The 12,306-nt window shown below is 34.7% G+C and overlaps 1 protein-coding gene across 6 annotated transcripts in view; it reads right to left on the bottom strand.

Moving 5' to 3' along the window:
• LOC149788790 (uncharacterized) overlaps positions 1-12,306 on the bottom strand; it is a 90,994-nt gene that overhangs the window by 36,968 nt on the left and 41,720 nt on the right. For all 6 annotated transcript variants that reach the window (XM_089974896.1, XM_089974898.1, XM_089974901.1 and 3 more), the window contains 4 exons: positions 6,653-6,844; positions 5,793-5,921; positions 4,951-5,050; positions 3,203-3,417 (listed from right to left, as the gene is read on the bottom strand). In XM_089974896.1, coding sequence (XP_089831022.1) covers positions 3,203-3,417; positions 4,951-5,050; positions 5,793-5,921; positions 6,653-6,844 — 636 coding nt within the window. The remainder of the gene's footprint in view (positions 1-3,202; positions 3,418-4,950; positions 5,051-5,792; positions 5,922-6,652; positions 6,845-12,306) is intronic.

Here is a 12,306-nt window from a genome sequence, read left to right as displayed (position 1 = left end):
GACAAGTAAGTGACCACAAAACTCAAAATCAATCCACATATCTTTTATCTAAAAACAGCAGTGCTAAAAACAAATCTGATAGTCCGACACCCTGGGCCCCTTCTGGTTTTAGTTCCGGCCCATCCTGTATTCAAAGTGAGGTGCCCGTCAGGCTTGTTGAAATAATAATTGTTTGCCTGAGGAAACTTTGATTGCACTGGTGAAATGAGTAAATTTTCAAGATGTTGACATACATCCCTTAACACAACACAATCTAAATCAAATCACCACTGTCCTAGGTGAAATTTAGATTTGATTTTAATCAAATGGAAGCTTTGCTAAAAATAAGATTCTAAACCTGACGTGTTTCGGGAAAACACAATTTTCAGTAATCTTATAAAAATTAAAATTTTTAAAAAATGCATTGTATACATCTAGTATGCATAAACGGTAATCTGTAAAAATTGGAACTGATATAAAACTATTCCTTGGGCAGTTTAAAAAGCAGCGATTAAAAAAAAAGAGGTCAAAGTTTCACATTAACTATCTGACAATAGAACGGGGGGGGGGGGGGGGGGAGACTATTCACCCCACCCAACCCCCGCCCCAATGTGCGACCGCCCATTTGACGTGCCTTTTCTCCCTGTGATGCGCCTTATTATTCCCCCATGACAAGACCCTTTTGCATATTCTGGTCAGTTCTGGCTAAATTCCAAAATAGCTAAAGTTTTGATTTAAGTACGCAAATGATAAAGCCGTTGTGACTAATGAACATAATCCTTATCCTTGCATTGATCTTGTGAAAGGGCTGCCCTTCGGACATACTTCAAGGAAACCATGTTCGACAGTGTGTGCATGCGTAAGCACCAGCAATTGATTACCAAATAAACGATGCCTACTTTGTTGTTACTTACGATGCCATGGACCTCATTTTAACAGTTCAAATCTGCAGTCACAAGTTACCGTACACATGGCAACTGTTTTTCCCATGTTTTATGCCCCATCTTATTTCCTTAGGTTTAAGTCTTAATGCATGTAACACTGTTTGCTGAATAAAATATTTATTCAGAATTAGTTCTTTAGGGCCACATATACTGCATGGTATATTTTGTTTTATTCCTTGTAATTTAATCATGATAATTAAACTTTTCATATATGGTAGAAGAATGTCAGGTGTCAACTGGCCAAGTTTCTTTGGCGGAATTGGAGATGCGATTTTATTTGCAGAGAAAATTTCAAAGTGATCATTCATTTAAGCTAATTGGTGACAATTTTATTCTTTTAATTTTTTTTTAATACTATAGTACTGTTGTAGTTGTTTAAAAAATCTGAAATTTACTTGAATAATGTTTAATCTTCACGTTCTATTTACGGAAGAAGAAAAAAAGAAGAAAACTGTTGTATGATATTAATTTTGTCCAGTGCCGGTTTAGACGTGTGTGCGTGTGATTTGAATTTTTAACGCAGCTTTAACAATTTTTCAGTCATATCGCTACGATGTCTGCAGTGTGGCAGTTTAGACTGTGGATTGCATACGTTATATTTAAAAATGGTTTGGTGTTGGGGTTTTTTCTTCTGACAAATGAAAATTGACAAACATAATGTAATAATCGGGACTTCGCTGTGCAAAATTGAGAGATATTACGTGATCGGGAGGTAGATGAGAAAATACCCCCAAAATCGGGAAGTTTTTCTCCCGGCTTGAAAGTTGACAGGTATGAACTGTCCGGGCTTGTGGAATTTCATCCAGGACTTTAGTTTATTTAAGTCACCAGCCCGGGGCCTGTGCCTAACAAATTTCTTTTAGCACTTACCAGTACAGTACATAAACTATTATATCAGACTGCAGATTCAACTTTTGAATGTGCAACCCAAATCTGGTCTCCTGTCTGCCTCGCTCACCAATGTTTATGTTTGTATTCGAGGACTGGCTAGTATAGCGTCACGGTACCACGTGATCTTTCGTCTCATCAAAACTCAGCAATTTACGGAATCGTGCTATCTAACACACAATATAATCACTACCCGCTTACGACATTTCATTTATAAACATTGCAGTTGAATTAAAATCTGTAGAGAATTACATATGTAAAAGGAAAATTTTGATTTCTAGTCTCCTTTAAGAAGTATAATAGTTGCTTCGGTGGACTAAATATGGTGTCACTCATGAACAAGAGCAAATAAAACATGCCTAATATATTTAACTAAATTAAGTACTTTGTTATACAATAGTACCAACATTATGATAATCACACTAAGGTTTTCCTCACATAAAAAGTTCATCATCTAGGAAAAATGGAAAGAGTTGTTTTACAGCTGTGAAAATGAATCTTGTCATATGCATATACAGAACTAATGATGATGTTTGTCTATTTCATGAGAAACAAGTCTCCATTCTGAAAACTCCTATAGTCATGGTAATGTTTTTTCTTCTAATACGCATCAACTTAAACATGTAGTTGAAATCCCAGAGCATTTGTTATTAGCTGCTAAAAACTAAATATGATGTTGCCTGATGAAAATCCTGCATATACTGGCAATAAAATTGCACCTTCAGATTTCATTGCAAACTAGAAATGTGGCATTTACTCATAAATACAAATGCAGTCTCAAGATGGTGTATGTCAGCAGTGGTTGACAATGTACAGTATATTATGGCAGACTGAAGTACAGACTGGCATACAAGACTGATGTACAGACTCGTATTGCACACAGATGTAGAGATTGGTAGGGCCGACTGATGTACAGACTGGCATGGCAGACAGATGTACAGACTGGTATGGCATGTACTGTCCATTATGACAGACTGATGTACAGACTGGTAAAGCAGACAGTTGTACAGACTGGTATGGTATGTACTGTCCATTATGACAGACTGATGTACAGACTGGTAAAGCAGGCAGATGTACAGACTGGTATGGTATGTACTTACTATTATGGCAGACTGATTTACAGACTGGCATGGCAGGCTAATGCTTTGAAAAGTGCCATGATAACCAACCCTGGTTGATACTTTGCTGTAATATAGTTATATGTATAGCTATATTTATTCAACATTTTATTTTCTTTATGTCACTAGATAATTTATAATAAAATAAGAAATATTATTTGAAGAATAACGTTATTAATACTCTAAACAACTTCTGGAATTCCTGACAATTTTTCAAAACACTAGTTCAATTTCACATATAATATTTCATTTTTTTGCCAATAATTTTTATACCTGTGACCATGACCCTGACAGTGCCTTCATTCATGCCATACGAGTTTTTAGCACGGCATATATAGTCTCCTTCATCCTTGATATCCAGCTTATAGATGATCAGTTTCCGTCCGGTAGAGTCTTCAGGATCTATTTTGTACCTTGGAGTTCCATCAGGTAGAAATGTATCTGAAAGCTTTACGCCATCCTTAAGCCACTCAACATCAGGTATTGGGCTGAAGTTAGAAAGAAAATAGAAGGGACATTTTTTAGACTTCATAAAATTATGTCCATTGTAGAGTGAGACTCACTGACAAACTCTATGGCAGAAGATATTTATATGGTCATGACTATAGCAATCCAGTGTTGTCAAGGCAATAAATATAGTCCTTGTTATGGAAAAGATAAGAGCAAAGTTTTCAATCCATCTCATAGAATAACTGTTCATTTTCTGGCATATTTACTGCTTTAAAAACTGGCCTTGCACTTGCCAAAGTTATCACAAGATTTGTTATATGCATAAACTTGTGGGTTATGTTAGCAAAGTGATAATGTGGGTAAAGCATGCTGTAAAACCTGTATTGAGGGACACCATAATACACAGGGATTGCTTAAAGATGACATTTGTTGATTGACTTTCGTATTTTCAAGTTTATTACCAATCTCTCTTTTAAAACCATATCATCAAAAGATATTTGTTGTTGTACCAGTGTATTTATATCAAGCCATAACCTTTAAGAGATAAAAAATATTCTTAACTTTTAATGTGTTAAATGTTGGAGGTAAGCAATGTTTGTGGGCAAAATAACCAGGTAATTCCTTGTATATATCGTACGAAACCCAACTGCAGGCAGGACAAACCAATGATGCACTATTCTCGTCCATTATGAGTTTCATTTGCAGCATAAAAGACGAGGCAAGTGTATGCCATTGAGGTGTATCTTTGAGTAAGTTATTTCCATCTGGTTGGATGATGCAAATGGAATCCTTGCTCAAAACTGGTCCTAGTGGATTAATCATCACTTGTGATGATCTACAAAAATGTTGGAGAATCTGGGCTTTTGGTGACGAGACTAAAAGTAAAAAAAGGCAAACATATGCCCCATCCATGGAATCGGAAATTTCCTTCATGCATGAACATGGTAGTCAAGGAAACTGATGGACAGAGAGAATGACTGACACATATAATACTTAATACTTCTTCAAAGTTATGGTGGGCCATAAAACAGTGCACCGTAAAAGAATTCCAATGCAATATATGCTTCTGGAAAAACTGAAACATCTTTAGTGTCACTATTCCTTTAAAAGTTTATTTATCTTTCTTAAATAACAATCGATACTTAAGTATTTAATGAAAATTTAATGAAATCTGCAGATATTATGCTGTTGCTGTTGTATGGTTTTACGCCTTTTTTCACCACAGTTTTAGAGATATTCCTTCTCTTGTCCAAACACAGAAACATCATATCAGAATTAAAATACTTAGCAGTGCATACCAAGCTAGAAACAGGATAAGCTGCAGGTTAAATGGAATGTTGTGCAACTGTCAACTGATGAGTGCTCAATGATGGAGAAACTAAATTTATGCAAGCTTAACTTGTACAAAAGTAATCTGCCAAAAACTGTTAATGAAAACGCTTTGCAAATGAGTGACATGAATAAGCCCTATTTTTAGCAAATTAAACTCGGAATACTGTGAACTGAGCAACATAATAGGTCTCATAACCTCTTCTGGCAAGAGAAATTTCAGACCTGAAGCTTTCACTTACTTTCCAGCGAAAATGCACAGAAGAGTGGCCTTCGATCCAATGGTCCCTTCAACTGATTTGGAATATTTCAAGATGGGTTTGGAGGTCACTTCAGCAGGAACTAAAACAGTGCAAGAGCAAAATAGAAAATTGCGGTGAACTTTGCCATAATGTCCAAAGATTAAGCACGCGTGTCAGATTGAATTGTCTCAAGTTAATACGGATTCTTCCAATTTATAAGCAAACTCTATCAAGTAGTTTTGGGAAATGTAAGGAAATGAAAATCTTGAAACATAAGCTGATCGTCTTAGCTTCCAATCTGTCTTAGTTTCCAAATTTTATTCCCAATAAGATGAAATTGCATCAAAGGGTTAAGACTTAATATAGAAATTAAAAACATTACAAAAACAATAACACTGATATCATATTATACTTAGTCTGATTTACCATTTTTAACAAAGTACACTGAAGCAAAGTCAACTTCAAAATAAAAATATAGATGCTATACTTGATTTGCATTCTGTTTATGTCATTTTCGAAAAAGTATTTCGATATTCAGTGAATTTATTTCAACTTCCAACCACCATATAAAATCAATGGTATATCTGCCAGCTGACCACAAATATGGTGGCTGATGATGTCATTTGGGAACCATCTATTGGAAAAATGACAGATAGTTACTGTATATCTGTAACATACCATGTCTGATTAAAATCTAGAGACTGCAGAACAAAGACAAACCAAAATTATACATATTCATGTCCAAAGCTTGGAAATGCAGAACTAATGATAATACTTGAAAATAATAATAATAATAATAATAATAACAATAATTAGTATTAAAAATGGGAGATAACTCTTACCTTTTTGAACGTTCAAAATGAATTTTTCCAAGGATACAGCCTTGATACTGACAACACTGTTAAACAGCTGGCATCTGTAAGGGTTATTTGAGTTGTCTGTAGCCCTCACAAACAAAAAATGAAGAGTTCCTGCCAGTAGAAAAGGTCATCACTTTATCAAAATGAGCAATACAGACACAGACTAAACAACAGTAGAATCAAAAGAGATCAACCTCATCAACTTAATTTACTAACATGAATGTAATCCGACAGAATGAATGGAACCATTAACATGGCTTTTGTTTTACATTTTCTGCACAGCTTGTAGATTATATTTCTTTGCAATTAATGATGAGTGAAAAATATAAATGATTTGACACGTTTCAGAGTTAACTGGTAATAAGCATATGTATAAAATTATATTATTACATCAAAAAATCTTGTTAGATTTTGCAATATAGTTGGGATGAAATGCCTTTAAATTCATCAAGAGGAAATGGACTTTATCCAGTCCCATTGCAAAATGTTCTGAGATAATACAGTATTTCATTTTGCAGATTGTGTTTTGCGTTTCCAGCATTAGACAAAATATTTGAACAAACATCAATATGTCAACAACGGCAGCAGATTAGAGCATCACTCATACATAATATCAGAATTTAAGGTTAAAACACAGCAGGCATAAAAATTAAAAAATTTCAGGAGTATCATCGCTACTACTAAATACTATTTCAAAGAAAACTCCTGTGGAAACAAAGAAACACTTCTCAAAACCATGAACATAATGTAATACATGGTGAATTTTCCAAAGATAAAGCATTTTAAGACATTTTAAGAAAACATTTTTAACATACACAAAATCAACAACAAAATCCTATTACCATCAGCATCTAGAACAATTCTACGTTTATCCTCTAGAGTCGTTGGAAAAGCAGTGTTATCACCAGTGCCAACTAACCAGTCTAACTTTGATGCTGGCACACTGCTGGGCTGATGTTCACATGGCATGCTGAAATATGAATATTCATTCACAATTGGGTTGCTTGTCCTTGCTTGATCAAAACCAGTGAGAGCTGAAATTATAGGTATAGTCAAAAATTCATTTAAATGAATTATATATATTGCAGCTGATTACTGGTGTAGTATCAATGGTTTTAGACAATAATAAATGTAATTAGAAAGTCAACATTAAATTTACATAAGTGGCATCAAATAGGTGCTAAGCATGCCATAACTCAGATTAAATACATAAGTCCATGCAATTATTTCCTACTCATGATTCCCAACATTTTTTTGAAGAGACATTTCCAGGTTGTTTTCCAGGATGAAATTTATTTTTTCAGGATTTACATATAACTGAATGGAATTAAAGAACATTTTTGATTATAAGATTTGCATTTATTAATTCAAAAGAAGTTCATATTTTAAGACTATCCCTAAACATCCGAGTCAGATATCGTACACTAAACCACAGCATGAATAACAGAAAAAGCTTCATGACTGCATATTCATATAAACTGGCAGGTGAAGTCATTTGAATATACATTAAAAAGTCTAAGTTTACTTTGCTAAACTGCACTAAGGTGTTATCAGAAAACAATAACATAATGAGAATACATTACTTTATTTTCTTTGTCAAACCTTTAATATGAAAGAAATCTGAATTGTCCCATGTAAATCAAGATAGCAATCTATATGCATGTCATACAAAGTAAATAATCCATATCACAATAGAAAAACAATTCAAAGTATCTGAATCTTATCTTGTAAAGAAAATAAATTTGAACCCTGAATTAATCTGTGTCAATAAAATCCAGAATTAAAGATTTTTCAAAACAACCTACTGTGTTTATCGCATATGTTTGGACACGAAAAAATATATTTTTTTCATGTCCCAGAGCTTATGGTGATTTTTTATACCTACATCATGTGTCCCAAGGAAAGGAAATAAACTGTGTTCAATTTGTGCCTCAGCCTCTCACCACCACCACAACCGGCAACATTGCATGCATCCATAGTGTTATTGCTTTCATCAGACAACACAATACACTTGGTCATTGAAGTGAATATTGAGAAACGAATGTTTGTCTTCAAAAGTTTGAATGTCATGTGAATAAAAACTAGATCCTGCAAAATCACACACAAATGAGAGAAAATTATCAACCCCACCTGCAATTTATGTGTGACACGGTGTAAGGTACAAAATAACCAAGAGTGTATTATATCCAGGGTAACAATATGACAGTATCTCGCAAACTAAAATCATTATTAGAAATACATTCACTGTGTCACTTAGAACAAATGACAATCTTTTCGATTCCATGGGTTACAAAAAGTATTATTAAAGCAAGTTAATGCAGTGTATACTATTTATACTGAGGAACTCGAATCTCGTTTGTGTCAATTACGACTACAGATGGCATATGAAAGTCCAGGTCTTGAATAAGCACACCTTGATACATCCATAAACTACCTGTTTGAACTTACTGGTAGGATATCAAATTCAAAGGTTAATTTATTACAAAGCAAGGTGACCCTGGAAGCAGACTTTGGATTCTGTTTAGCATGGAGATTTTTTTCTAACTATACGTAAGCGTACAAATTCGTCTGACATGGGGAAGTCAACTTTGATTTCTTTCTACTGGTTTTCACAAGGACTTTAAAAATAAAGAGAAACAATAACACACCTTGAAACGATAACTTCTCACATTTACACAAAACGTGATTCTTTGCCATAATGGTTTTCACATACATAGCAAATAGAAAGGGCAATAAAAATAAAATAAACCACATTGTAGATCTCCACTATTATAGATAAGTTTGTAGTGCGATACTCAAGTAGTAAAGAGACCTTGCCTCATGCATGGAAAGAAAATGCATTGCCTAAAGCTTCACCTCAGAGGACCATATTTCAACCATTAAAGAGTGCTAAAGAAGTGTGATGTAAAAGAAAATGAACCAGCTGCAAAAAGACACAAAATGGAGACCCCATTCTGGAGACGATGCCTACAAAAATTAAGATGTCAAGTGAGGGCATTACAAGCGTTTTACATTAAAGCAAAAACAGAAAGTTGTAAATTTCACAAAATTCCATGGAATTCAAATAACAGCAAGACATTTCAAAATACCCAAATCAAAAACTGGACAAAAATAATTTTTCTCAGCAGCTGAATGAATAGGGATATTTAGCAAGGAGTGGGAGACTAATATTCTATGGCAATGAGTTAGATGGAAAAAATGCAAAGTGGGTTCTCATCCAACGTGATCTGCAGATCCCTGTTAGTGTGGGCACTATATGAGCTGATGCCAAGAAAGAGAAGAAGACGATTTCAAAGACAAGATTATAATTAACATAGATGAAACTCCATTGTACTTTGATCTCATTCCCAGAGAAACCATCAAAAAGAAAGGTGTTAAAAGTGTGAGAATTCGCACGACCGGTGCGAATAAAAAGCATCTAACCTTAGTACTTACAGTTTCCGCAGCAGGAGATGTGTTGCCACCAATGATAATTTTACGTGGTGTGAGGGAGCTAAAAGATATTCAGGCACCAAAAGGAAGGATTGTATGTGTGAAGGTTGGGTTAATTATTGAGGTGATGCTGCAGTGGATTAAAGCGATGTATCTAAAGTATACAGGAAAGGAAATATATCTTTTAGAGATGATTCATTCCGGGCGCCTATTACAGATGCTGTAAGATTGGCTTTGAAAAGGGATAACACGGTGCCTGCATTTATTTATTTATTCTGGGTGCATGCACCTCCAAGCTACAACCACTAAATGTCAGTATAAATAAACCGGTCAAGTCCAACATGAGGAAAAGCTGGACAAATTTTATTCATAAAGCAGCAGAGGGCCTTTCCAAGGAAAATGACAATGTGTCTCGTATTAAGAGTGCAGATAAATAAACAGTTGGATTTTAAAAGCAGTCAAATCACTTTGGGACAAGCCAGATCTGATCCGAACATCATTTAAAGTTTTTGGTATTAACAATAACTTGAATGGATGTGAGAACAATATCATAAGAGACACTGAATGTGATGGCAGCGACAGTGAAGAGGACAAATTTGATAGATTTGAGCCTGAGGAGGTTGAGTGGGCAATTACGAATGTGGACAGATTGAAGGATTTAAATTAAATAAATTAGCAGCATTCAGGTTTGTTCAGCAATACTTGGTGGGGTGTGTGTGTGTGATTTGGATTTTTAACGTAGCTTTAACAATTTTTCAGTCATATCGCTAAGATGTCTGCAGTGTGGCAGTTTTTAGTGATGTCTAGCACTGGGGCATCATGCCGCAGACATGTGGCATGATGTTCCCACCCAGTCACATTATCCTGACACCGGGCCGACCAGTCCTAACACTAACCTCTTAATGCTGAGCGCCAAGCGAGGCAGCTGTCAGTACCATTTTTGTAAGTCTTTGGTGTGACTCGACCGGGAATCGAACCCTCGACCTCCCGCATCCAAGGCGGACGCTCTAACCACCAGGCCACCGGAGCGGTCTCAGCAATACTTGGATTAAGCCAGATATCACTGCTGTGCAAATAAAAGATGTTAGGTTCGGAATTAGTATGTTTATCACTCACTCTGCACAGTCACTATCTACCGGTATCTCTATCTTTCTTCCTCTCTCTCTCTCTCTGAATATATTTTTATGTAATTACAGTGAATAATTTATCGAACAACACCTGTATGAAAGCAAAGGGAAAAATAATTTTATTTTCTCACAAATTGCAAGTATTATAATCCTTACGTCTTCAATCTGCTAAGAGACGATACAAAACTACAGGGTTCATAACCTTTGGTGTGACAAAATTCAAAGACATTTCAAGGACCCAGTACGCTTTAGGTATATTTATCAATCACTATTTAATGGATTAGTGAGAATGTTGTAATTTCCTAATTAATGTGCAATAGACTTTAAAACAAAGGAAAAAAAATAATCTTAGGAGAACAACAACACATTATTTCTAAGAAAAACAAAGAATTAAAATCAAACAAGAAAGATAGATTACAAAGCAAATAAGGTTCAACAACAAAAATGGCTGGTCCTATTGTGAATCTAAGACACCTGCTATGTGACTGATGATACCCCAAAAATCAGATAAGATGCATAAATGCATAACACTTACAAACAAAAATCAAAGTGAAATGTGTTAGCTCTTGCAGAAAAATATATAGATAAATCTTCCATAATCTTAATGTCATGTACACGTGTTTATCCTTTTGGGGTGTGTGAATGCAGCCATCTGAATTTTTGGTAGCAATCAGAGTTTACGGAGATTGCTGAAGCCAACCTTCTCTCTCTCCAACACACTTCATGATACACTTCTGCCAACCTTGTATATATCAATCTGCATAATTTATGCATACCTAAAGTTGTCCACAGCTAAAAAAACTAATTTCTGGAATAACTTTGATGCAATATATGATGCATTCACAATGTATTTAAAAATCATCTGCCACAAAAGTATGTCACATGCTGCCGCATCTAATTTGTCATATCTGCTGGTGATTGATCTCTCATTGAAATTTTACAGGTACATTTACAAGTAGACGAAAGGACATTGTGTAGAAAGCCGCCTTTCTGTCAACAGGCATACAGACATAACTTACACACAAAAATTTGCACATGAATTTTAGATCATATACCAAAAATCGTAACTTTGGATGTGCAATAAAATCAAATTGTAACAATTTTTGTGTATATTTTTCATTATCCTTTGTTTCGATACATGATCTAATGGTAAGAAAAGAAACTTTTATACATTTGTCTCTCAATTAATTTTAAATATTTTATGGACTGAGACTTATTTTCAAATACTTTTCATGGTAAAACAATTTTCAGGTACTCTGCAAGAAGGAATCAAATTTCAAGTACTTTTTAAGGTATCATGCAAACCATGACTACAACATTGATAACGAGACAGATTTGTCAAGTAGAAAGAATATGTCAACATGTTAGTCATGTGATACGAATAAAGCATCACTAACACATGCTCCATGTTTTTTAATCTTTTCATGTATTTATGCTTGGAATAAATATGTAGAGAATATTGTGTTCTTTCACTTTCTTATTACAAACAGTATGCAACATTCCTTTAAAAATTATCAAGTTTTCTGTATCTGAAATATGTTATTTTGTTGATATCATGTGAAAAGTGGACCTCAAATGTTAGGTTGTGAGATATGTGTACTTGTGTGATCCGGTCAAATTTCATCAATGCTGTAGTTTCACCTCATCTTTCAGAAAATTAAGAACATTGTAATACTCTTAATTTGTGAGAAAATAAATACTCTTCCTCTCACTTTCATGCAGGTATGACAATGCAGCAGCAATTTCACTTGACCACCTTGTATCATCAAGTGGTTGGAGAAAATTCTTGGTTTTTTTCCCAACTTTCATCAATATCTACAAAATTCAAGGTTTTTTCACTGTCGGGAAAACTTTGTATCATTCTCTCCACTCTCTCTCTATTTATTTTTTATGGACAAGTTTCAGCCTAGTCTGACTTTTCATAATTTGCAACAGTA

Source organism: Sinohyriopsis cumingii, chromosome 11 (genome assembly GCF_028554795.1).
Source record: "Sinohyriopsis cumingii isolate HCF-2022 chromosome 11, ASM2855479v2, whole genome shotgun sequence".
NCBI classification, from domain to species: Eukaryota; Metazoa; Mollusca; class Bivalvia; order Unionida; family Unionidae; genus Sinohyriopsis; species Sinohyriopsis cumingii.
This window is presented reverse-complemented; position numbering and strand designations above follow the sequence as displayed.